A 26308-nucleotide genomic window follows, 5' to 3' on the forward strand; every position below is an offset into this window, starting at 1 on the left:
TATTTTCGCACGTGGATGATGAAACAATTACGAAAGATGTAATTTCATGCAATTTTTTTGTTTTATAATTAAGGAGCGCCGTACAATTTTCAAACAAAATCAACCAAATATGTAATAATGTGCAGCAGGCTTTTATGATATATAACTACCGGTACTCATTAGAATGGCGGTTATATAACATACAGAGGCAGATGTAAGAAAAATGGATTCAAGGAAACTTGTATCGACTCATTTACACTCGTTGATTTCTCCAAACAAAATAACAATAGATAATAGACATATCAATTATTCAATTTCAAAAACAAACCCGACTGTCCAGCTACAGCGCCATTTTCTCTGAGATATATCCCCGTTATTATCATGTTCCAGTTCCTGTCAACGATAAATAACATTTGACGCGTCCATCGTATCACGCAGATATAGATCACGGTCTGAAAGAAAAGCTGCTGCTGCTGCTGCTGCTGGCGGGACTCACGCGTGATGAATGGTGATTCATCGTTAAAAGAAGTTTTACAACAGAGTGCTGATGGGCATCATACAAGGAAACATCTATCGCCACCATTAACGATTTTACAGGAAGTTGACAAGCGGTGGACCGGGCGGGCCGGGCCGCCCGATAATTTGAGCGGGTGCATTTAAAATATCTGATTGACTTAATATTGGAGCAGGTCGGATGGCTGGTGCGGCAGCGATGGGTTTCTTGGACGGCCTGTTATTATTTTCCGAGGTAATAGGTTTCTTTGAAGGTGATGCTGAACCGGCTGGGCGTTTGGGAGGGACGGGCTTCTTTTTGGAAGGTGTTGAGCTACTTTCTGGCGATGCTGATGGATTAGAATTGCCAGGTGCACCAGGCTCACCCGCCCCGCCATTAACTCCGGCTTCACCACCTGCACCGGGTTTCTTAGTGCCAACTTTAGTGTAACCAGATTGGCCACCGGAACCTGGTTTGCCACCCGAGCCCGGCTTACCACCAGCGCCGGAACTTGTAGGTAAATCCTCTTCTTCAGCGTCTTCAGCATCATCTTCAGCCTCCAGATCATCTCCTTCTTCCGCTTCTAGGGCGGCCTTTTCGGCTTCGGCGATCTTTTCAACTTCGGCGATGGCGATGAGCTCAATAGCTTCGTTGGTAACTAACAGCAAGTCGGTGGCCAATTGGATAATGTCGGCGGCGTTGGTGGTGGCAATGGAATCGGAAGATTCCGTCACGATGGTGCTGGCCAATTGGATCAACTTGGTAGAGATTGTAGAGGTTTGTTCTAAATTGTCCGACTCGTCCATGATAAGAATTGAGAGGTCGACAATTTGAGAAGCGATGGACACAGCTTCAGGATCGGTGGATTCGTCGACGATGGTCCTTGCCAATTCGACAATGTCGTTAGCGGTGGCTCGGGCTTCGGCTTGGGCTGTGGCTAAAGCATCTGCTGCGGCGGAAGCGGCAGAAGATGAAGACGAAGACGAGGAAGATGATGAGGAAGAGCCGGCGGATGCAGCGGATGTTGCGTCGGCAGCAGCGCCACCTCCTCCACCACCTCCACCGCCACCAGACGATGAAGAAGACGAACCACCGGCGGCACCAGCCGCTCCGGCAGCACCAGGAACACCTTGAAATAATTGGATTGGTGGTCATCTAAAATTGTCAACGGGAAGGTAATTTAATAATTTCTTCTTACCTGGCACTCCGGGGGTACCATCGGAACCAGGTACTCCAGCTGCTCCGGCAGCTCCGGCAGCGCCAGGATTTCCCGGAATTCCGGGCAATCCGTCACTGCCGCTGGGACCCGTCGAACCCGTGGCCCCTAAACACAAACAGATCAAACCATTAGTTTCAATGGGTTTATTTAATTAATTAAGCATTATTAGGGATGAATTGCTTACCTGTGGGTCCTGTTGCGCCTGCCTTTTAATTCAGATTAAACCCCAAAAATTAATAGTTGCTTAAATTTTTTAATTGTATTTTACATCATTGTATGATATACTTACTGGGCCAGTTGGACCGGTTGGACCTATAAATTAAGACACCAAAAAACATTTCATTAAATTCCCAAGTTCAATCGAGTCAAATAATTGTAAAAATAAATTTACCTGTGGGTCCCATAGGCCCTGCCTTTTAATTCATATTAAACCCCAAAAAATGAATTAATTATTACTTGAGTTGCTTTATTTTATTACGTGATATACTTACTGGGCCAGTTGGACCCGTCGGACCTACCAATCAGAATTCAATCAATCAATTTACTTGTCACTAACTATAAAATATTTAAAACAGATTGACAACTCTACCTGGAGGTCCCACGAGCGGGAAATACGACTGGAAGAATCTCAGCTTTTCTCCAATGTACCTGCCGGCTCTGTACCAGGGATTGCTCAATCGTGATTCGGAGCGAAAGGAAGCAACGGCATCTTTATTATTGACTCCATCGTATTTGTGCTGGCGGTCGTAATCAGCTGGTCCTGGATTTAGACGGTGAGAATGCCATCAGTGTTACAAACGGGTCTCATATAATTATATAGTACCGTAATATCAAAACTTTTTGTTTTTACCTTGGGGTAATTCCAAGTGGTCGTCGTCAGGCGCTGGTGAGTCTATCGGCGGACCGATCGGACCGTCATCCGCATAAGCGTTTGCCTCCTGTTCGTACCTCGGCTCTAAAGTCATTCATTCATTAATCAACACTGCTGCAATCAAACTTATAAGGTAGGCAAATGACTCGCCATTATTTTGTTCGTCGAGAGATGAGAAATCGACTGGCGGACCGGTTGGTCCTTGGTCTGTTTCTGTGTAATATTCGTCAAACGCGGCTAAATCAAAAATTAGAATCAACTTTTAAAAAAAACCAGACTGTAATCAAATAAGGAATAAATTAGGTATATATACCTTGATGTCTAATGATGAAAGGATGGCGATAGGTTTCACTGACGTTGGACAGGAAAGCGACGAAACAAGCGGCCAATAAGAATGGCGACAGCATTTTCGGTCGTGACCGGCGTCGAGTCTACCCACTAACAGAGTGATCGGTCCCCACTGGTGGACTCCGCTCTTCCCTTTATAGGCGGCCCACCTCGCTTATCCGTTCTTCCCTGGGCGTTCTGCACAGGATGATTTTGTCCCTAATTTTTCGGGGGGGAAAAAACAAAGTTGTTGCCCATAGCGGACCCGCCGCCGCGTTTTATGTTGATAAGAAAAAATGGATTTGGGTTTATCGTTCCGTCTCCGTGACTTTACATCGCCTATATAGTACCGACCGACGAATAATAATATGAATCTGGAATGCATGCGAATCTTTTATCCGGCTTACATGGCAATAAGGCTAAAGAGCTTGGCTTTTTTGCTTTTTGAGCACTAATGTTATTTCTTTGTAGAGGGAAACTGTCCAGTTCAGAAAGCTTTTAGAAGCCAAAAACATCCTGCTGTACAGTGCTTTCCAAATCTACATAACCGATGAAAGGATTCCAAAATCCCAATCGTCATTTTCTTCAATATCTGCTATCCTCTATAATCTGCTAATCAAATGAAATGGTAGGATTTTTCAGTTTCGTCTTTAGTGATCAGTTGTTGGTATACTTTTCTGATTCGATTAACTTAACCAGCGCATCATGTATTAGGTTCACTTGTACTTGAACTTTGAACAGAAACAATATCAAGTTGACGAGCGTTAGAAAGAAAAAAGAAATGTATTTCTGTGTAATAGTTGAAGACCGGAAATCATCTGCATGTGATTATGAGAATGAGTTTGAGGCGCAACCGGATAAATCCGACTAAATGGCCATCATGCATATAATACACACCCGCTGCAATAACCCAGTTATTGCAGCATATAATCTCAATTTTTACCAATGCGTGACACGATGGCCCATAATAATGGGAAAAACAATTCCCTCTATATTTAGACTGCATGGATATAGCGTGAAACGGTGTGCCACGTAAAAAAAGAAACACACACGTAGAGGATATACTACGGCATCTATATACGCATATACTACTACTACGCTGTATAGTATTCGACATTCTTTTCTTCGTTTCTATGCGGCACTTTCGAAATCTTTTTCCTGGTTTCCACCGCACCATTCACAGCACCTACTACACGCCCTATTATTCAAATCAACTTTTCTTTTGAAGAAACGAAGAAAAAAGGCACGTAGCTACACACGAGAATGTCGACAAAGCTGCGAAAAAATCACGCCAAAATCTCGAAATTGTTTCCGAGAAGAAACACAATCATTTGTACCTTTGCTGGCCGACGACATTTCATAATTACAACAGCTGGTGTGGGCCTATTTTATAAGAGCAGCTAGCTACTATAGCAGCAGCTATTTCTGGGCATTGGCCCCAATCACCCACTCGTATAGAATATTGTCTATAAAAGCAACAATAACTAATAAAACAATTTTTACATTCTAAAGGTAATATACCAGCGTTATTTTAAAATTCGACATTTTTAATGTCCCACAATTATTATGTGGGATGAAAAAAAAATGTAAGCGGATAAATGAAGTGGGAATCACGTAATATTCACACACCCATAAAAATCTGCTCACAAGCTAATAATATTATAGGCTCACTCATTCGTCCAAACGAGGTGAAAATCTTGGGGGAAGAAATCGGCGCGGAGAAACGGGCGTACGTGTTTACTGGAACAGAAAAGAAATCGGGGAATTTCGTTCATTCGAATACTCGAAATAGTTTTCCCCATTTGTATGCAAATTGCATTTGAACTTAAAATTGTATTGTTCTAAATCAATTCATTACTAGACAATCTGTCATGAAATCGATACATTTTCCAATTAATAATTTGCTATAGGAATCAAAACGGCTGGCCTTTTTTTAATTCTAAAATTTAGAATCAACAGCAAGTGAAGCGGACGTCGTTGAGGGCCGTGTTGTCGTAGTGGCCGAGGCCTCCGTCGAACGGCTGGACGCGGGTCTCCATTCCGCAGATGCCGTCGAGGCATTCGCCACTTTCCTGGCCCCAATCTCCGCCCGTGTTTCCCGGCCCGTTGATTTCGTATCCGTTGGAGCACATGAAGCGGATGTCGTTGGCCGCCGTCTTGTCAGAACTGCTGCTGCTGCCGGACGACGGGCTGACTCTCAAAATGAATTTCGTCAGGTAACCGCCAAACGGGCAAGTGACAATCTGCAGGAAATCTCCAGAACTAATTTGAATTAGAATTAGAATTTAAAATCAGCAGCCAAATTAATTTAAAATGATTACAATCCAGGTGTGGATGTGAAATTGGTTGCCAATTCGTCGTTGCAGTAGAGGACGATCGTGTTGAGGGCCGTGTCGTCAAACAGCGGAGTGGCCAATTCATTGCGGGTCCGGAAACTGACGGCCCTTGAGCCGGGTGGGCATCGCTCCAACGGGCCCCATTGCCCTTCCAGTTCGCCGTTGGTGACCGTGATGACTTTCTGGGGCTCGGCTGTTGCAGTCGGTTGGGCCTTGGCCATTGCCACCACCAGCAGCAGGAAGACGAAAGCGGAAGTAAACATTTGTCGAGATGTTGTTTGTTGAATGACTGCCAATGAATGCCAATGAGAAGAGCTGATGATGGAATAGACCGGCCGTCCATTTGTATTTATATCATCCCGTCGTCGATTCCTATTCACACCTTTTCCAACTGTCAAGATAAGGTAAGACGTGTCATCTGGTCAATTTGCATGACACACTATAACCGTCCGTCTGTACAAAATTGTGTAATTCTGATTCATTTCTCTTATCGCCGAGCCCTGCAGCCAATGGCTATTACTCAGCACCTGCAATCATCTTGATCGATTTACTTTTAGTAATTATTTGTTTTCACAGTTAAAAATGTGACGCATCATTTTCGTCATCTTCCTTTTTTTTTCTTTTTCAAACCCACCCTCCTATTTGCTCCTAATTTAAATAAATATTAGAAGGGGGCGTTGTCAATGCACTGAAAAGTCTGAAAAAAAGAAAACAAACGTGAATCACTTCTCAGTTGTTATTTCGACAGTGCAGTTATTGTTCTTGGCTGCCGATTACCCAGCAGGTTAGTCACCCATTTCTTGGCATTTGATTGTACAACATGTGAAATGAGTCAGCGATGATTGTTAAACTACCGTTAAGGTTGTATACAGCCCGTACGTAGATGTTTATTCGATCAAGATATCTTCTCTTTCATCAAAGTAGTTTTGGCTTTTTATTCTTTCTTAATCGACATTCCTTTTGATGTGACCCCCCCGCCATTCTGGATGTATAGAATCACTCGGCCCGTAGAAAATAATCTGACGTCTTATAGAGTACATCAGAATGCGCGTGCGGAATAATGTATTGAAAACAACAATCGACTTGCAGCTGCTGGATGCTGCGGCACTCCTCGATGACTTCTTCTCATAAGCCAATTTGATCTAAAAGGGGGGCTGACGTGACATTCCTGCGCCAGCGTAGACGAGACGTCCGCCATCAGAGGGCAAACGCCTTCCACCCTCTAAACTCTGAATTGTGTGCGGATGTATATAAAAGGACCCGCCTGATCGACGGACCCGTATAGTTGTCGCTGGCTGCTGTCCATCATGTCATCCGTCTTATTATTCATCGTCGCTCTGTTTCTCTCGCCAGGATTTCTAGTCGATTCGACACAAATTCCAGCAGGATCGGCTCGTAACAAATCGGATGTCCAGCAGCATCGACACGGACACAACAACAAGCGATCCGTCGTTGTCTCTGATGACGACGGAATTTTGGCCAGCAATCAGCAGCCGAGTAAATTGGCCTATTCCATCTCCCTGGATCCTGATTCGAATTTTCATCTGTCCTGGACTCCCGATTTCCAGCGGGAGCAAATTCTATTCCGCGTTGACGTCCGCCATTCGCCTCCTCAGTCGTGGTTCGCCCTGGGCTTCTCCGACCGCGGCGACTGGACAGGATCCGATCTCTGCGTCGGATGGGAAGACTGGAAAGGATCTTTTATCGTCCAGGTATTTATTAATTCCGGAATGATAATAACCCGGTGGAAAAATGTTTTTATTGGATGCTGTTATAGGCTTTCTTTTGATTGCATAATTGATTTGTTGTTTATAAGGACGCCTACGTCGATGGATTGGGAGTGATGCACGTCGACGAGCATCACGACGATTGCCGCAGGGCGTCTTACAAGCGCCGCAAGGATGATGGAGGCGTCGCTCGGCTGGAATTCATCCGCTCCTTTGATACTTGCCATCTGGACGACTACAAAGAAGAAGATTATCTGATCGAAGATGGAACTGTCCATGTCGTTTACGCATCCGGTTCCGGCCCTCTCTACAGGTTGGCATTTGTTGACTTTTATACGATGGCCGGATTATTTTACTATTTAAAGAAAAATAGGATCAATGGCGTTTCACCTACGACAGAAGACGTTGGATTCCAGCGGACGCGTTTGCTAAAACCTCCGGTGACTCAGCACAAACATCCGAAAATGAACGATCCGCCTCGTCCGCTTTTGATTGCCAATGTCCAGTTGAATGTTCCGGCTCAGGAAACGACCTACTACTGTCGTGTCGTTCGTCTGCCGGAGCATTTCAGCCGGAAGCATCACGTTATTCAGGTAATATTCGTTTAAAATCCTTTTGATTGTTGTTGCAATTTAATAAAAGACGGTTAATACAGTTTGAGGCGGCCATTGAAGAAGGACGGGAATCGATTGTCCACCACATGGAAGTGTTTCATTGCGAGGCGCCGCCGGATGAAACGATTCCGGAATATCGGGGCCCTTGCACCGATCCCAGTCGACCCGATTCGACCCGGGTCTGCAAACGGGTCCTTGCCGCTTGGGCCTACGGCGCTGGACCTTTTCTTTACCCTCCGGTTAAAATTTAAATTTGAATTTAATTCCATAATTTTAAAATACTTAAATTTAATTTGTTTACAGGAAGCTGGATTGCCGATTGGCGGACCGGATTTCAATCCTTACGTCATGTTGGAGGTTCACTACAACAATCCAACAATCCGCGGAGGTACGTAAATGCCTGCAGGGTAAAAATATTTAAATGAATTTTACAATTTAATTAAACATTTTAGATTGGGTGGATTCATCGGGAATTCGGATGTGGTACACGAGCCATTTGCGTCAATATGACGCCGGCGTGATGGAACTCGGTTTAGAGTACACGGACAAAATGGCCATCCCTCCCGGCCAGGATTCCTACACTCTGACGGGCTACTGTCTACCCCAATGCACTGCAGTGGTATGCCTAAATAATTCATTTACATTATCCTGATCCTCTTTTCTGATTTGTTTCAACGAATAATTCAAGAGTTTACCCAAATCGGGAATAACCATTTTTGGTTCGCAACTTCACACTCACCTGCTGGGCTACCGGGTCGTGACCCAACATTTTCGGGCCGAAGACGGACTCGAATTGCCCGAACTGGACCGTGACAATCACTACAGCACTCACTACCAAGAAATTCGTTTGCTGGCCAACCCCGTCAAAGTCTTTCCGGTGAGGTTCAATTATCAACTAAAATTATTATTAATTTAATATTTTAATTACTATAATTTAGTTCAAGTTAAAAATTAATATTGCAATTATTTCAATTTATTTCAATTGTTGTTTATTTATTTCAATTGTTGTAATTTATTTCAATAGTAATTAATTATTAATTAAATACTAAAATTATTAAAATTTATTTATCATGTAATTAATTCACTGAAAAATCAATTTGATTGGCCATCAGGGAGACGCCCTGCTGACGACGTGTTGGTTCGACTCTACGGAAAAGGTGAACGCGACTCTCGGCGGTTTCTCCATTTCGGACGAAATGTGCGTCAATTACGTCCACTATTTCCCGCGCATCAATTTGGAAGTTTGCAAAAGTTCCGTCAGCTGGCAGGCCTTGCGCAATTACTTTCAATTCGTCAGCGAGTAAATTATTAAAACAATTCCGACGCATTTTGGAATGCCTATCAGAATGTAAAAATATTTGTTGGTTTTTATTCAGGTGGGACAAGCAGCCGACGAGTCCGTCGAACGGAGTGTCGGACAATTATCACGCGGTCGAGTGGACCCGACTGAGGGCGCAAACTCTGCGCGATTATTATTCGGTGGCGCCCATCTCGATGCAGTGCAACCAGTCGAGCGGCGAGCGATTTCCAGGCAACTGGGAGGGACTGCCGTCGCCAGGATTCCCGCTGCCTTTGGCGGAAGCGATAATGAACGGGACCCGATGCCGATCCCGAGGCGAATTTGTCCCCGATTAGGACATTTCGATTAAAATTGCGCAACGAAAATTTGATGGCAGGATTGAAAGTAGTTAAATGGCGTAGCCTGAATAAACGAAATAATTCACATTATACCGAAATAAACTTAAAACACGCGACTTTAATTTGGGGATTTGATTTGTTTTTAAGTAATTGCATTAACTTTTTTTTTGCTCCGCTAAATGAGTAACAGGTGTTAAATACCTTGGCATCAATAAGTAGAGCTGAAAATCTGCTGCCAAGTATTTTAGGTTAATTCAACAGTGAGGTGATGGTTCAGGTGCGCTGGTCTCATTGGTCTAATTTGCTTAGTCGCAAGCTGATTAAATATGTACAGACTTGCTAAATCAGGACGTTGTTTTATATTTTTCGTTATCGTGAATATTCTATCTTCTTTTATTTTGTGTTGGCGGATTATACCTGCCAATCCGTTGACAGTTGCTGGAATGGGATCGTTCCGATTTCAGTAAACTAACTGTCAATCCACATTAAAAGAGCCGAGTAAAAGCGGATGAATTTCGTATAAAAGGTCCAAGTGTTTCTGATGAACAGCACGTCCAGCAACTTGTCTCAGTTGTGACATCCAATACACTGCGGCTCCAACATGTCCGGTCTTTTACTCCAGGTATGTACATCTCTAATTTGAATGTTATAATTTCACGATCAAATCATCTGTTTTGTTGATGTTTAGGTTCTTTGCTTGATGTTTGTGTCTGCCTGTTTCGTCCGCGCCGATTCAGCAGGTAAATCATATTTCACATTTCTAATAACTATATAATTTAACTTGAACTCATTTGAAATGCATTTCCCATGTTATTTCTGCACTATATTGTTTTCCGAAGATGATGAAACTGACTCGATCATTGGTGGTACAACGGTGGTCAAAGGCCAGCACAAATACATGGTCTGTCATCAAAATTCAACTCAATGGAGTCAAAGTAATGTCATCAAATTAATTTGATATTGGATTTATTATGCAGGCTCTCATCCTGAAGAAGAAAGGCACAAAGACCACCATGTGTGGCGGCTCTATCCTCAGTTCCCAACACATTCTGACTGCAGCTCACTGCTTCGAAGCAGCCGAGTATAAATCTCTATAGTCATTCTAATAGTCATAATGATATCAGCACATCATTCAGATATACTTATTTCAATTTGTTTGATTAGTCTGCCTTATGATTCGATCGACGTCCACGTCAACACCTACAACCACAGCCCGTTGGACTCGACCGTCATCAGCCGTAATGTTTTAGATCAGACGAAAGACATTCGAAAACATGCGCTCTACGATACAGACAAACGGGTATGATATTTAACTCGATTCTTATAGAATAACAGGGAAGGTTTGTTTTTTATCAAACATTCAAATTGATAATTGCAGACCGACGACATTGCCATTGTGAAGCTGAACAGGGCACTGACCGCCGCAGAGTTGGCCAATGTCGCCATTGTGTCGCGATTGAACACGACGCTCACCTACGCCGGATCGGTCGGAGTCGCCCTCGGTTGGGGTGTCACTAAAAGCGGTGAGCTCATTGTTCATTTATACTACAGTTCTCATATGATTCTAGAAATTGACTAAAAATTTCATTCTTCAACGATATAGATGCGGGGACGTTGGTTTCACGATCGATGCAGCAAGTGTCGCTGAATATCCAGGACGACGATTTGTGTGACGCTTTGTGGGAAGCCAAATACCTTCCCACCAGTCACCTATGCACATTCACTCCCAAGAAAGCCGTTTGTTGGGTAATAGAACAATTCAAAGTTTGACTTTTATTTTGGATTTAAGTATAGTTATACTATTTCTTAATTGCGGTTTTATGTGTTAATTTCAACAGGGAGATGATGGAGGCCCCATTTTGGTCAACGGTGTCCAGGTCGGAATCAGCAGCTTCAGCAAAGCCAAAATGGCTGACGCAGCTACTGGCACGGCCCCCATTTGTGAGAGAGGATCGGTCTTCACTCGGGTCTCTACCTACGTCCGCAACGGATGGATTCAAGAGAATCTGCTGGATCCCATCGACATCAGCATATAAATAAGCAAGTAAACCCGAAACCTTTTGTCCGAAATTGACGCACGTTGACTTTATAACATGCGATGCTATTTGAAACCCTCTTGTGTGGTGATTGGCATATATAATCCATCCATTATCATTTGCATTTTTGCGCATTTAGTCCAAAAATGCCTATGATGATGACAATATACTAATTCAATTATTGGAATCGATTGATGCTTCTAAACTTGTATTTTTTGGTAACCAGCAAACACCCAGCAATGATTCAAAATTCAGAGTATGTAGGATAATAATAGGATAAGGCCAATAGCGCAATAATTTAAAATGCAATGTCAAATACTATCTTGGACCACTTACCGAAAAACACGGAAGCAGTAGACAGTCGAGTCAACAATAGTTAGGGCTCAGTTAGGGTTCAAAGCAAAACACATTTTCCATTTTTCTAAGGAAAAAGAAAAATTGCTGGTAAATCGGATGACATTTAGGCACAGACAACATATCCGGCTGGTAAGCAAACAGCAACATTCATTGCAGTTGGATCGAGGATGACTGTGCTGGTAAGAGTAGCTGCAACAAACGAGTAAGATGTTACAGTTGTCGACGCCGCAATGCCCCTGCCGAAAAATCTTTTCTCTCTCGGATGGCTCTGGTTATCTTCCAGCAACATTCCGGCAGGACGACCTTCATCTTTGGAAGAGTCAACACCTTGATGAGGATCCACCTGCAGCTCATTCACCAACAGGTGACGCGATTCCCGGTGGTTTGGCATTGTCGAACCCAACGAAGGAAGAGCCGTCGGAATCAATCTTTGATGAGAGAAGTAAACTGAAATGTCTAAATTATTTTAAAATTATATTTAAAATGCAAATTTACTTGAGGGTTTCAGATGGGGAGATTGGAAATTGATCGCTGTCGGTATCTTCGGTTTGACGTCGTCTGCGGCCGGCGCAAGTCGGTGCTGGAACAGCTGCCAAGTTGTTGGCTGGAACACACAGTACGATAGAGGCAACGGTTGTCACAGTCGACGAAAGGGTAAAAGTTGCCGTTTTCAGGAACGGATTGTTGATGGTTGTGCTGTAGAAAAATCGACCGTTGTTCTTTTGCTGAAGAAATTTGATCCTGCCCTGAGTGTCTTCCGATTCGTCGATTTCCTCGAGGCTGTTTTGACCATCTTCGTTAGCGAAAACCCCATCCGGATTGATATCTTCGTTCTAAAAATCAGACCAAAAGTGTCAACGTTTGAGTCGATAAAACTGAAAGTTAAATTTCATTGGAAAATACCCTGAAGAAGGTGATAATTTCACCAATTCGGGTAGACGGTCTCGTCCATTGCTGATTGATGCGATGCGGAATTTCGTCGCCGTAAAAAACCTGCGCTGATTGTGGATCGTTCTTGATGAATCCCTGATGCTGTGGTGAGTAAGGTGACAGCCAAAACAAACCTCTCGGCCTTGCTTTGTATTGAAATTGCTGCTGAGACGAGATGACCACAAGGGCCGACAGCAGGGAAATCAACGCCAATTTCATCTGGAATCATCAGCATTTTTAAAATTGTAATAGACTCAAATAATAATAGTTGATTTAACAAAATCAGACCTTGTTGAGGATGCAGGTGCTCGTCGACTGGTCGCCAAGTTGACAGTGGATATCCCAACCAAGAGTTTCAGCGTCCTTTATATACCAGTGCCGGTCCTGTACCGACGGTATATGTACATCGTCCTTTTTTTCTTTCAGAATGACATATTCGTTTGGAATGAATAAGCATCATCACATTAGCTCAATCATGGAAAAGGAAGCTGCTGTGCTCATCAGATTTCCTCAAGGCGATAAGTCTACACACGAGTTTTCCCGCGAGCATAGAATAAACCGTTTAATATTAATTGTTTACGTCAAACTCACGCGGGAACATTGAAAAATGTCGCAAAACTGCTGGACATGAATTTAGATTTTGTATTGAAAATGAATAGCGTCAAATTAAATTTGTTTGACTTTTATTACACCATTATTGGTCAGCTTAAATTTACTGCTGTGTAATCATGGTGATGGGTTGGTGCCATCATTCAAGAGTAATTGTTCCGGTTTGAGTCGCATGACCGTGACGAAGGTACGCACCAAATTTGATTACCCTAAAAAGGCAATCCCACAGACCACTGATCTTTTAGAACCGCCGACAAAACCTGTTATTAGCGACCCTGTACCTTTGAAAAATTGTGAGTCGCAATTTGTGACGAATGATTAAGTCGTCACAAAAAATGACGTTCAAACGGACACAAAGCCAGCGAGGTGAGTTTTCCACAGGCAGATGACTAATATTTCTATTTTGTTCGCCATAGAAATCAAACCGAATAAAAAAAGGTACATTAATAACGCTGCTAGACAGGAGTGCTGCATGTTAAGTAGAAGAAGAATTGAGCTAAACAGCACACGCAGGAGTGCAACAAATATTTAAAATATGTACGCACCTGACTGGACATTTCTAGGTTTAAAATGCTAAGTTTGTTCATCAGTGCGTGGTGATTTTTCTTGTTAGAAAAATGAATAAGGAAATTCGCCGTAAATAATTCCTTTATCCCGCTCTTTATATAGCGTACAGTTACCTTGACTTTGAATGTAGGGTTCACTGCGGTCGCTGTATAGAGACATTTCTTGCCTGTATAAATAAACAACAGATTTCAAAAGGATGCGAGGTAAAACCCGTATTAAAGGACCAAAGATCTATCGGGAAGGAAGAAAAAAGTGCGTCGTTCATTATTTGCGTGCGACAGGGAGAAACGGAGCTAAACAAATTTGACGACAATGGCCGGCAACAACTTATTAAGTTTCAAGATCATTTAGCCAAAAGGATATTTAAATTTCCTGGTCTTGGAAGGGGACGTTTATTTTCTTTGAACATTATTGGGCGACTATCCATTAAACCACAAACGAATGCTCTCGTTGCGTAGCCTGAGGGACGAATGACATTTGCAACAGAAAACAATTAATTGGCAAAAGTTAAAATAGCCTAGTAAAGTAGTAATCCTTTTTTAAACTTAACGAATTCAGAAATATTTGTTTGAATCATAGTGCAAATAATCGCCACAGGTGGCGTAAAGCTTGTTCTTTCTTTAAAGCAAATAATGAGAAAAACTTTTTTTCTATCTGGTTAACATTTTAAAAAATTTTTAATCATTAAATTATCGCTCTTTTTCATATTCTTATTCATTATTTATCACAAAAGAAGTGTGTTTCGAAATTGGCAACGTTCTCTGATCACGTGCTCCAGAGTCCTTTCTCCTCCTCCTTTTTCTCCATCTTGGCCATTTTCGAGGACGTGACCGGTCTCAATCTCGAAATTTTCGTTTACAAATCGGCTCGAAAATGTACAGATGCCGGCAATTGGTTTCTCAATGCTCAACCACCATTAAGTCAAATCTTGGTCATGGCAGACAACGATTTGTCGGTAAGATATAATTTCATTCATTTATGTGTAGTTTATATGAATTGCCAGTTTCAAGAAACTATAGCAACGTGTCTGTAAGTTTAGGAACTGATACGATGTGTATTAATTAGGCGAAAGTACAACTAAGAGATTCGGCTCAGATCATGGCTACAACCCGCCAGCAATTAAACCGGCCACGTTGAACGAAATGCCTACACCTAAGGGTTCTTGGGCTTCAGAACATTCCCGAGTACAAGCAAAGTACAACATGCACTTGGCTGCAGGTTTGGGTTTCACGGCTTTCACAGTTTTTGTGGTAAATTAAATATTTATGTAAAATGTTACAGCATCGCTAACAGCATTTTCTACACACACAGGGATACCAAACAGGTTCATTCTACCTTAACCTTGGCCCCGAATTGAATACCAAAGTCAATGTATTGAGTCACGAACAGGTTCGCAAGCAGGCAGCAGAAGCTGCAGCAGCCGCTGCTACAATTGTAGAAGAGCCTATTTCTGAACCAGAAGTTGTTGCTTCAGTGGAAATTGTTGAAGAGGTTGTTCCAGTTGCAGTTGTGGAAGAAGCTGCTCCAGTTGCAGTTGTGGAAGAAGCTGCTCCAGTTGCAATTGTAGAAGAGGTTGTTCCAGTTGCAGTTGTAGAAGAGGCTGTCCCTGTGGCTGAAGTTGCTTCCGTCATCGTTGAAGAAGTTGCTCCAGCATCTGTACCTGAAAGTGTAGAAGCTGTCCCAGCTCCTAGTGGAAATGAATCAGGGCCCTCTGATCAATCAGAAGGTGAAGTTCAATCTGATCCTACAGTGAGTGTTGCCTTGACTGTAGAAGTTGTTGCTGAAACTGTTTCTGATGGTTCTTCATCAGTCACAGAATCACAATCATAAGTTAGTTATTAATTTAGACTCATTCGCTAGAATAGATGAATTGTATCAAAACTGCCACATCTATTCAGTCCATTAACAAAATAGTCTTATTTTGGAATATCGCCAATTTTAGCCCAGTGCCCAAAAATTTATTTTAACCTTCAGAGTTTATTGTTTGTAATTTGCCGCAACACTGGCTAAATTTCGATTCAAAGTGTAGGTTGTGAAATATTTGATGAAATGAATGGTTGGTGGAAGACTTATTGTACGTTGGCCGATTAGAAGCAATACAATTTCGAGGGAAGCTGAGTGTTTGATCAAGAAATCCCTTCTTTTAGCTGTAGAAAAATTTTCTTAATGTAGAAAAGTTCTTAATTTTATTTTTTTCCTTTTTTTTTAACAGTAGTTCCAGCTGCAGCAGCAGCCGTTGCAGTCGCCGGTGATTTTCCCGTGCACGTTCCTTATCTATTGATTGGAGCTGGTACTTCATCGTTTGCCGCTTTCCGTGCCATCAAATCACGTGACCCGAAAGCAAAGGTAAAAAAAATTTTTATTGGTTTTGTTTACATGCATAGTAAAAATATTTGTGTTGTACCCATTACAGGTTTTAGTCATCGGTGAAGAAAATCACTTGCCCTACATGAGACCACCTCTGTCGAAAGAATTGTGGTTCAGTGAAGACCCCGAAGTTTCAAATAAACTTCGATTTAAACAGTGGAACGGCAAAGAGCGAAGGTGAGCCCAATGTTAATTACAACTATGTGGAACATGTACTAATGACTTATTTTCCTTCCCAGTCTCTTTTTCGAACAAGACGAATTCTATTGCAATCCCGTCGAATTGAACAGCAAAGATAATGGCGGCGTTGCAGTTGTACGTGGACACCGCGTCGTTAAACTTGACATTGTTGGTCGGAAAGCCGAACTTGACGATGGTCGTACCATCACATACGACAAGTGCCTTATTGCCACAGGTAAACATTTTATGCTAAACGAAATTCGTCTTTAAAAGTCTCAATGATTACACCCTTATGGAATGTTGAACAATTTTGATAATTATCCTGCTAGATAGTATCTGAGAGCCTTTTTAAATTTCAGCAATTTATTTGTGTTTTTACGAATCACTCTAAAAATGGCCGTTGTTTTATTGCTAGGTGGTAAACCGAAATCTTTGCCATCCCTGAGCAGTGCCCCTAAAGATGTCCAGGAACACTTAACCTTGTTCCGCAACATCGATGACTTCCAGCGACTCGACTCCATCTCCCGCCAGGTCAAGTCCATCACCATTATCGGTGGTGGATTCCTTGGCAGTGAACTTGCCTGTGCTCTTGGCAGAAGAGGTAAATAATTGAACCATTCATAAAATCATTTTAGTCACTGTGATTATAAATTATGGAATGTTGAACGACTATGATTGTCTTCCTGCTAGATAGTATCTGAGTATTAACCTTGTTTTGAATCCATTCAAGTTGTTGGCAAATTGCATAATGGAAACATATCTTTCATTTAGCCAAAAGTAATGGATTGGAGGTGCTTCAAGTTTTCCCTGAGGACGGTAACATGGGCCGAGTCCTCCCTAAATATTTGAGCCAATGGACAACCGAGAAGGTGAAAGCGGAAGGTGTTCAGGTTATGCCCAAAGCTATTGTTGAGGGTGCAAGCTTGGAAGACAACAAGGTCGTATTGACCTTAAACGATGGTCAAAAGGTAAACATTTATTTTAATACATGTCTTAGCGATGTCAACTAAAATCTAACAATTATTTCATCAGATTAAAACTGACCATGTTGTCGTTGCTGTTGGTTTGGACGCAAACACGGATTTGGCCGTCGCTTCTGGTTTGGAAATAGATTCCAATTTTGGTGGTTATCGAGTCAATGCCGAGCTTGAAGCACGATCAAACGTCTGGGTGGTAAGAATTCTTGGAACATTTTTCATTTCATATTTTTGTAATACTTGTGATTATAACTTAATCAACATTGACTTCTCTGATGTTGTTGCTAGATAGTATATGAAGTTTTTGTTAAGTAATTTTACACCTTTGAAGGTAAAATTAGATTTTAATTTTGCATTTTGGCCTTGATGTTTTATTAGGCTGGAGATGCTGCCTGCTTTTATGATATCAAATTGGGTCGCCGTCGTGTGGAACATCACGACCATGCTGTTGTATCAGGGCGATTGGCTGGAGAGAACATGACCGGTGCCGGCAAACCTTATTGGCATCAGTCCATGTTTTGGTCAGACTTGGGACCTAATGTCGGTTACGAAGCCATTGGTATCGTGGACTCTTCTTTGGAAACGATGGCTGTCTTTGCCAAATCAACTGCTGCCGACACACCAAGGGCTGTTGTTGAAGCTACCGGTGAAGGTGTCCGATCAGAAACTGAAAATGTACGCAGTCGATCATTCATATTGAATAGTCAACAGCATATTTATACATTTCTTCCGATGCTTTAGGCCGCTTCTGAACAATCTTCTCTGAAAGAGTCGAGCAAACTTCACGCACCTGTCGCCGGAGAAGACTACGGCAAGGGTATCGTCTTTTACACCAGAAATGACGTCGTGGTGGGCATGGTCCTTTGGAACGTCTTCAACAAAATTCCTGTCGCCCGCCGAGTAAGACTTGAATATTAGTATAAATAGTTCTTTGTTGTTATATTATCAACCATATTTATTTTTCTTTTAGATTTTGAAGGAGGGTTTGACGACGGATAAACTCGCCGAAGCAGCCAAACTCTTCGATTTACACGAGTGAATGCCAATTTTCTTGAATTGTTATTCACTTTTGAACCTGCCAGTTGTATAGGTAAAGCCTATCGAAATCGTGTAGAAAGTGAAATGATTGTTGCATCTCCTCCCTCCCCCACCCCCGCTCTATTCGGTGTTGTCGGAGTTCCAAGACATTTGTTTTTTTACAGCGACGATGGTAATGGCGGTTCTTTGTACAATTACACAGTATGATGAACGAAAATACAGTTAGTGGAGATTCCCCCAAATTTTCCCAAGTCTTCTGGTGTCCGCGGATGTCCTTTTTTTTTCAGGTGATTACTTTTAATTGAAATTAATTGTATTATTCCTTCATTCCATACTAATCCCAGAGTTATTACAGAATAAAAATGAGTTAATTGAGGGGGAAAATGTTTAAGGGAAATTGAATTACAGGCCCGCGTAGAAGGCAACAAAGAAACTGATTGAATTTGAAATCTAAAAGGTAAAACTATGTAGACGATTTGTTGAGTTTTTAGGCACATACAACATATCCGGCCGGTAAGCAAACAGCAACATTTCCTGCAGTTGGATCGAGGATAACTGTACTTGTTAGAGTTAATGCAACAAACGAGTAAGATGTTACAGTTGTCGACGCCGCTATGCCGCCGCCGAAAAACCTTTTCTCCCTCGGGTTTTTCTGGTCATCTTCCAACATTTCGGCAGGATGACTTTCATCTTTGGAAGAGTAAACACGTTGATGGTCTATTTGCAGCTCATTAATGGGTAGCGGACGGGATTCCCGGTTATTTGGCAGAGTCGAACCCAACGAAGGAAGAGTCGTCGGAATTAACCTTTTGAAAAAAGATTGTCGCAATTGAATTTTAAGTTATTTCGGAACAATCATCAATGATATCTAAGTGAAAATTACTTGAGGGTTTCAGATGGAGAGATTGGAAATTGAGCGATGTCGGTATCATCGGTTTCACGTCGTCTGCGGCCAGCACAAGTCGGTGCTGGAACAGCTGCCAAGTTGTTGGCTGGAACACACAGTACGATAGAGGCAACGGTTGTCAGAGTTGATGATAGAGTAAAAGTTGCCGTTTTCAGGAATGGATTGTTGATGGTTGTGCTGTAAAAAAATCGGCCGCCGTTCTGTTTCTTGTAAACAACCGACGGCCACCTGAGGACGCCCTTGGATCTGGAATGGGCATCGACTGGAAGCTCGTCAATAGGCTCATCTTCGACGATATTTGGGGTAAAGTCTTGGTTGAAATCCTCGTTCTGTTTGAGAATAATTATGTTTAGTTAAATATTCATTTCAACAGGTTAGTGATTTATTCTTACTTGGTAATGGATATCTCCGATTCGACTAGTTGGCCGGTACGGAAGATAATCGTTATAAAAACGAGCTGGATGATAATTATCGAGTGCGTCCCGGTGTGGGTAGTGCGACAACCAGACCAGTTCTCTCGGCCGTGTTCGGTGTTGAAATTGCTGGTGAGAGATGACTACGAGAGCCGACAAGATCAACACCAATTTCATCTGAAACCAAACAAGTTAGTGTTACATTTATTTCATGGGATTATGAGCTAGCATGTTGACTTAAAATACCTTTGAGGAAGTGAGTTGTTAGTCGACTGGGCGCCAAGTTGTCAGTGGATACCTTAACCAAGAGTTCTAACGTCCTTTATATACCAGCTAGATCTACATATTCTGTTAGGAAGCACGTAGCTTTTTTAAATGCCTATACCAGGGGGCAATGATGTTATGTAAGAGGCTGCACCATTGTTCTTTTAAATTAAGAAATTTCATAGCACACTGTAGTGTAAGAACTTTTAATTATCTAGACGAAAATGACGGATATAAAATGACGACAAAACAATTGATGTATTAAAAGGAAACTGTTCTCGCTGTACATTGACGTTGGGATCAGGTCTTCAAACAGTATCAAAGAAAATTGTATAAGATAATCGTCGTCCATCATTATAGCAGCTGCCGCGACAGAGGTCGTCTACTCAGAATGTTACCTCTGTCATCCGAGGACATGTGACCATATTGAGAATAATACTTAGATCCGCCGTCTAGGTTTATCCTTTTAATGTCGTACCTGAAAAATGCTGACCACTTTAAACTTAATACAAGTTATAGCGGGACATTGAACGAGGAAAATTGGCGAGTTCCGCGTATAGTAGAACTCCCCATCACATGTAAAGTTCAATTGTAAATGTCATTATAGAGAAGTTGACTAGCTATGTTAGTGACATCCAACAGGGAGGGAGGCGATGATTATTAGCCCATCTCGCGTCGAAATCCATTTTCAAATGTACCCCCAATTGGCCATCAACAGAAAATTCCAAGTTCCGATTGCCCAAATGCATATGCGCTAGCATGCTGGCCAAATTCAACTCCCCCCTTCTTCCTTCCTTCCGTTTTATCGTCGGGTGGCGGGAGCGAATTCCCCCACTTTCAATCACTTTGACTTTATTTTATAACTTGTACACATACAACTGCTTCCCCCCCCCCCTGCCGGGTTGATTGACATTCATTGAATTTTCAGTTTAAAAAAAAAGTTTTGGTTAAAAATAATTTAGACTAAATCAGCTTAATTCAATTGAATGTCTGGCTGGACACGACCGGACGGCAAACCTTTCACGTCAGGAGCAAATGGAATTAGATTATACACGGATGACTGAAACTCGATCGATATTTAATCCATTTGATTCCCTCCCGTCCATCAGCGAATGAAAGTGAATTGAACTCGTTCGGTTCTATCCGAAAATAGAAATATCAACACGACACAATAGAAGCGATGCTCAAACTTTGCCACGACAATCAAGTCTAAACAGTTACATAAAAGTCTATATCCCTCAAAAGGTCTGTTGAGATCGATTGATGGATATAAAAACCCATTTTGCTCGCAACAACAACAGCGCAAAGTGGCTAGATGGGCGTGGTGTATCGCCCTGAAGCTACGACGACTCATCTGGGAAAAAGGAAATCAAAACCTCTTCGATCTCGACGGGAAACGGCCGGTGCCTGAAGGCACTGTGCTCGTCAAGCGTCATCATCACAGCCTGAGGCGTACCTTTTGATTAGTCAATCGAGCACAACTCGTCGGCACGAGCTAGGCACTTTGTCGACTCAATTTGCCATGTATAAAACTACAAATAGATCAAACAATTTTTGAAATCTAAACAGACGTAATAATAGTCTTAACTAAACTAAATAATAGAACGAGCCTTTACTTTTGTTTTCCACCCTCTGTGAAATGCGATTCTATCTTTTACATTCACGTTTTTGATGATGGACGCACGCCGGTCGTGTCGATATCCATTCAGCCAGTAGGAGGTAAAACGATACACAATAAAAAGATGAGCCCAGATTGAATGACGACGACGACGCTTCTTCTTCTTCTTTTTATGATTAGACAATAAACCTTGACAGGCAATGAAAGGGACTCGCAGTCCAGCCCGCAAACGATAATAAATCTGAAAGAAGAGCTAGCAGCAGCCGGTGGAAGCAGATTGAATGAAGGATGTTTAAGAGTTTTTACCGTGCTGCATATGCGCTATCAAAGGAGACGGCGGCCATTAAGTGGGACATGATAAAAATGGAGGCAGATGATTAACAGACGAGCGAAAAAAGTTTTTGTTAAAAATTTGTTTCTTTTTTTTCGTTCAATTGTTTACAAATGGCGTCGATTTTCTTCTTTTTTTCTTCCGTTCGTGATGTCGACTTTTTGATCAGCTATTGTCGAACGTGTCGTCAAAAGGATTCGACTTATTCTTTGCGATGGAGAAATCAATAACTTGCATCGAATTCGATTTTTAAGTCTAGCAAATTGTATCAAAAGTTGTTGGAAACATCCGCGCTGACTGGGTGGAAAAAAAGGGAATTTTTTCCCGCATCAGTGGAACGTGAGGGTCAGCCGTCGGCGGTGAAAATGTCGACGCTAATAAGATTTAGAGAAAAAAATTGGAAAGTAAAAAAAAGGGAATCGTCAACTGATGGAAAGGAAGTGAATTTATTTCTTTTTAAAGGACATCAAACATTGCGAGTAAAAACAAATTTCCGGAAATTTTCAAAAGTAAATTAACTGCGCTCTGCACAAACAAACAAATTGAAATCAAGATTGGATGAATAGAACTTTGATGAGTAATAAATACTCATTTTTTTAAGAATCAGATATGTCTGGAATAGAACAAATTGGAGCGAAATCTAAAATCAGTTGCATTCATCGTACAGTATCGTCTCCCGAAAACTATGTCCGAAAAGTATAGTATAGAGGGGGGAAACATAAAATGTCAAGTCGAGTCGCTTGTGTTTGATGTTTAGCTCTTTGTAAGGATCCCCCAGTACCCCCTCATCTGTGCCTCTCTTGTCTACTACATAATAGCCGGGCTTATATTCATCCCCCACTCGTGTGTCTATACGAAATCAATCGATTTCTCGTTTCTTTGCAAAAGACGACGAGTGCATCACATCACAAAAGATAATGGCAATGTAGGGAAATGAAAAAAAAAGAACACGGCGTATTGAAGGATTACATGGAAGAAAAAAGAGGAATAAGTGCCCTTATTCGTATAGTTTCTGATTAGAGAAGGAGTTGCGCGCGCAGTTGACGGTGATGCGCCGGCCAATCGCTTCATTCTCTTTTCGTGATTCTTTTTTATTCTTCCAGTATCGAGGATGAGAGTGCGGACAACATCAAGGCGATGCTGGAATATAAGCGTTGCCCAACAGGAAAACAACCGTTAGTTGCTGGCCTTTTCCCATAGCGTGTGGTTGCCAGCCACAGGTGTGAACGGCCCAATGATGACCGACTTGGCCGTCGTCATTTGTCCGCTAATGGCTTTTCTACTCTACTACAACACCCTGCAGGCCGGATTCGTCTACGACGACAAGTAATTGAATTTCAAAATTAATTATTTTGAAATTTAAAAGTTTTGTTCATTTCATTTTCGATGAATTTGCAGACGGGCTATTTTGGATAATGCGGATGTCGCTACAGAGTCGCCTTTGGCGGATTTGATGTCGCACGATTTTTGGGGGACTCGGCTGAACGCTTCCGGCTCTCACGGATCGTATCGCCCGTTGATAACGTTGTCATTCCGGTGGACAGCTCAACTGGTTGGACTGGATCGAGCCTATTGGCACCACTGGATCAACGTTATGCTTCATTGCGCCGTTACGTCTGCCGTCACTTTAATAGCCGGAAGAGTTTCAGTGTTTTTATTCCGCCGAGACTATTCCTACGGCAGTTACGTCAGCGGTTTGCTCTTTGCCGCCCATCCGGTCCACTGCGAAGCGGTGGCCGGATTAGTCGGAAGGGCCGATATGGTCTGCACTTTCTTCTTCCTGGCCGGCCTTTTCACCTACACCAAACGGAATTTGACAGGCACTTTAATTCTGACTTTGGCCGCCTTCCTCAGCAAAGAATACGGAATCATGTTGACGCCCGTCTGTCTTCTTTACGATCTCGTCGTCTTTAGCCGCTCTCGAATGAAACGGACAATATTTAACTGGGCCGTTTTAACCGCTTGGTCTATCACCTTGGTGACGTTCCGCTTTTGGCTGTCTGGTTTTCACACACCACAATTTGCTAGAGCGGACAATCCAACAGCTGCATCGCCGTCATGGACCACCCGCTCCCTAACGTTTCTCTATTTACCGGTAATAATAGAAAACTTACAGAGATTTTAAAAAAGATCATTCGACTTAATATTTAATTGTTTATAGGTATTCCATTTTGGTCTGCTCCTGTGGCCGCGTTGGCTCAGTTTCGATTGGTCCATGGACGCCATCCAGCCCGTCACTTCACTCAAAGACATCCGCAATTTAGCGACGCTCGTTTTCTACATAGTTTTAGCCTTGGCCATCCGGAAAATTGTGTCGACTCGACACCAAAAATATAGAATCGTCTTGGCTCTGGCCGTCATCACAACTATAATTCCTTTTCTTCCGGCTACGAATCTCTTCGCTTATGTTGGATTTGTCGTTGCCGAGCGGATTTTGTATTTACCATCGGTCGGATTTTGCTTGTTGGTCGGACTGGGAGTGCAAATGTTGATCAAACAACGACAGTTTCATCAGATGATTTTTGGTTCGATCCTGATTCTTTTATTGGCGTCGGGTTGGCGAACAATAAAAAGGAATGGCGACTGGATCGACGAGGAGCACCTGTACCGTTCCGGCATTGAAATCAATCCACCTAAAGGTACTATATACTTGCTCGCTAAATGCGTTGTTGTTTGAGTTGATGTAATATCAAAGCAAATAGATGGGATAATAGGAACATGGTATCATAAAAGAAAAAACCACAATAACAACGACAGTCTCCCGCATTCGGTATCATTAAGACCGTGAAATTGGATGGGCAATTAGTGTGGGTGTCGTTCATCACACACAACACCCGGGCTCTAACATAATATCCGACATAATCGCCTACTCACAGGGTTTCCCCCCTCAACCCACCCATCCGCATTCATTACTATCCAGTAGACAAGAAAAAAAGCTAAAAGGAAGGGACGCCCAGTGTGTGTGTGTAAATTTATACGAATGAATGCTCGGTTTGATTTGAATAAGCGTCAGCTCTCGTATTGCACTCAAGACTAACGAAGGCATTATTCGCCGGAATTGTTATTTTAAATTTTAATTTAGTAGTACAAATGATCATAATTGTATTTTGTATGCTTTAAACAGCGCACGGCAATTTGGGCGTCGTCTTTCAACAATCCGGACGGTTGACTGAAGCCGAATGGAATTTCAAACGAGCTCTATCTTATCGTCCCAACATGGCCGACGTTCATCACAATCTGTGAGTCGATTTTATGAATAATACTCGCTAAAACAATCAACTTTAAATGTTATTCTTTTACAGGGGGAACCTGTTCCAGCAACAATCTAGATATGAAGAGTCTCTACAGGCCTACAATAAAGCCATCCATTTCCGTCCGCAATTAGCTGGCAAGTTTCGAACAGTTAATGTTGAAATCTGCAACAATCTTTAAATGTTTTGTTCTTTTTAATAGAGGCTTTTTCTGAAAAGGCGAAAGTTCTCTACAAGTTGAAACGGTGGGCAGAAGCAGAAAGGACCTTGCTGGATTGCACTCGGTTGAAGGACGATTTTCTCAGAGATCCCAGGGCCCACCAAACTGCCAAAGTGTCGGCCACCATACTGCTGGGCGACTTATTATCTAAAAATGTAAAAACGATTGTTCCAGCAGCTTTTTCTAGTCCAACAATTTTAACATTTCAATTTGTTCCGCAATCTTAGTCGTCCCGCGAAAAGGAAGCTGAAAATTGGCTACTGCAAGCACGTCAACTAGCACCGAAAAATCCTCTCGTCTACTATCAGTTGGGCGAATTCCTATCTGCACGTTCGAGGCACAACGAAGCTGCAGAGGTGCTCATCCAGGCCGCCGAGATGGACCCCAACAATGTGGCCTGGACTGTGGCGGCCGCTCACGCTTTGCACGACGCCAGCCGCAATGTTGAAGCGGAAGTCTACTTCCGGAGAGCCGTCAACCTTTTCCCAATGGTGAGCTCGTTTTGGAATTTGTGTAAATATGTGGATTTAATTAATTTTGATTTGGTTTATTTGTAGGATATTTCGCATAGACTTAATTTAGGTGCCGTGCTGCACGTCCAGGGAAAATTGGACGAAGCCGAACAAGTTTACCTCAAGGCTCTTCACCTTTCGCCCAATCATCCGCTGACGACGGTCAATCTGCGACGCCTTCGCAACTCGTTGCTGAACATGAGATCGTCACAGCACCAAAATCACAAATGCAATCAAAGTCTAACTTGAAACTGAATATGTACATAATTCAAATTTTACATCAAATTTGATTTGTAAAAAAAAAAAAATTAAGTTTTTGTCAAATTGTTGGATTTCACGAGAAATCACTTTTATCAACACGAATTGAATCTTATTACCGAATTTGATATTACTAAATTTGATGTGTCACAACGACGTGGACAAAATCAAAATGGCCTAAAGTTTGAATTGGCAAACCTGTGTGGTGGCTATGATTCGAATTTGACTCGATTTAATAAAAGCCAAGAATGAAAATATTCACTTGTTTG

The 26308-nt window shown here is 42.2% G+C and overlaps 8 protein-coding genes across 10 annotated transcripts; 4 read left to right on the forward strand and 4 right to left on the reverse strand.

Moving 5' to 3' along the window:
* Positions 1–86: 86 nt before the first annotated feature.
* On the reverse strand, positions 87–3034 carry LOC124197772 (collagen alpha-1(I) chain-like). The gene is made up of 10 exons (XM_046593320.1): positions 2876–3034; positions 2713–2799; positions 2542–2646; positions 2281–2451; positions 2183–2205; positions 2083–2104; positions 1981–2003; positions 1876–1897; positions 1671–1796; positions 87–1601 (listed from the first exon to the last, which is right to left on the reverse strand). Exons 1-10 carry the CDS (start codon positions 2967–2969, stop codon positions 571–573), a joined length of 1704 nt encoding a protein of 567 aa, XP_046449276.1. The 5' UTR covers positions 2970–3034; the 3' UTR covers positions 87–570.
* Positions 3035–4702: 1668 nt separating this feature from the next.
* Positions 4703–5542, reverse strand: LOC124196594 (vitelline membrane outer layer protein 1 homolog). Its single transcript, XM_046591736.1, has 2 exons — positions 5211–5542; positions 4703–5151 (listed from the first exon to the last, which is right to left on the reverse strand). Exons 1-2 carry the CDS (start codon positions 5486–5488, stop codon positions 4842–4844), a joined length of 588 nt encoding a protein of 195 aa, XP_046447692.1. The 5' UTR covers positions 5489–5542; the 3' UTR covers positions 4703–4841.
* A 499-nt stretch (positions 5543–6041) lies between these two features.
* LOC124198317 (dopamine beta-hydroxylase-like) lies at positions 6042–9494 on the forward strand. Its single transcript, XM_046594134.1, has 9 exons — positions 6042–6937; positions 7042–7265; positions 7326–7545; positions 7608–7805; positions 7870–7954; positions 8019–8185; positions 8255–8443; positions 8679–8866; positions 8943–9494. The coding sequence occupies exons 1-9, from the start codon at positions 6533–6535 to the stop codon at positions 9199–9201; spliced, it is 1935 nt and encodes a 644-aa protein (XP_046450090.1). The 5' UTR covers positions 6042–6532; the 3' UTR covers positions 9202–9494.
* Positions 9495–9611: 117 nt separating this feature from the next.
* Positions 9612–11420, forward strand: LOC124198322 (chymotrypsin-2-like). Its single transcript, XM_046594140.1, has 8 exons — positions 9612–9826; positions 9893–9944; positions 10044–10105; positions 10182–10285; positions 10369–10504; positions 10583–10727; positions 10808–10950; positions 11043–11420. Exons 1-8 carry the CDS (start codon positions 9806–9808, stop codon positions 11238–11240), a joined length of 861 nt encoding a protein of 286 aa, XP_046450096.1. The 5' UTR covers positions 9612–9805; the 3' UTR covers positions 11241–11420.
* On the reverse strand, positions 11274–12898 carry LOC124198320. Its single transcript, XM_046594137.1, has 4 exons — positions 12816–12898; positions 12501–12746; positions 12093–12430; positions 11274–12025 (listed from the first exon to the last, which is right to left on the reverse strand). Exons 2-4 carry the CDS (start codon positions 12744–12746, stop codon positions 11701–11703), a joined length of 909 nt encoding a protein of 302 aa, XP_046450093.1. The 5' UTR covers positions 12816–12898; the 3' UTR covers positions 11274–11700.
* Positions 12899–14464: 1566 nt separating this feature from the next.
* On the forward strand, positions 14465–18516 carry LOC124198315 (apoptosis-inducing factor 1, mitochondrial-like). Of its 3 annotated transcripts, none has more exons than XM_046594130.1 (12): positions 14465–14658; positions 14769–14953; positions 15015–15429; positions 15916–16049; positions 16117–16247; positions 16310–16485; positions 16666–16851; positions 17022–17218; positions 17283–17423; positions 17606–17902; positions 17969–18127; positions 18198–18516. In XM_046594130.1, the coding sequence occupies exons 1-12, from the start codon at positions 14577–14579 to the stop codon at positions 18264–18266; spliced, it is 2172 nt and encodes a 723-aa protein (XP_046450086.1). In that variant the 5' UTR covers positions 14465–14576; the 3' UTR covers positions 18267–18516. The 3 variants fall into 3 exon arrangements, with proteins under 3 accessions (XP_046450086.1, XP_046450087.1, XP_046450088.1); XM_046594131.1 differs by having other exon boundaries at positions 14488–14658; positions 15919–16049; XM_046594132.1 differs by having other exon boundaries at positions 14503–14658; positions 14743–14953.
* LOC124198321 lies at positions 18430–19891 on the reverse strand. Its single transcript, XM_046594138.1, has 4 exons — positions 19832–19891; positions 19565–19762; positions 19149–19501; positions 18430–19071 (listed from the first exon to the last, which is right to left on the reverse strand). The coding sequence occupies exons 2-4, from the start codon at positions 19760–19762 to the stop codon at positions 18753–18755; spliced, it is 870 nt and encodes a 289-aa protein (XP_046450094.1). The 5' UTR covers positions 19832–19891; the 3' UTR covers positions 18430–18752.
* LOC124198316 (protein O-mannosyl-transferase TMTC2-like) lies at positions 19635–26296 on the forward strand. The gene is made up of 9 exons (XM_046594133.1): positions 19635–19776; positions 22902–23124; positions 23197–23893; positions 23960–24437; positions 24923–25037; positions 25101–25186; positions 25252–25424; positions 25497–25760; positions 25827–26296. The coding sequence occupies exons 2-9, from the start codon at positions 23033–23035 to the stop codon at positions 26028–26030; spliced, it is 2109 nt and encodes a 702-aa protein (XP_046450089.1). The 5' UTR covers positions 19635–19776; positions 22902–23032; the 3' UTR covers positions 26031–26296.
* Positions 26297–26308: the final 12 nt, after the last annotated feature.

This window comes from Daphnia pulex, chromosome 7, assembly GCF_021134715.1.
Source record: "Daphnia pulex isolate KAP4 chromosome 7, ASM2113471v1".
Classification (NCBI taxonomy): domain Eukaryota; kingdom Metazoa; phylum Arthropoda; class Branchiopoda; order Diplostraca; family Daphniidae; genus Daphnia; species Daphnia pulex.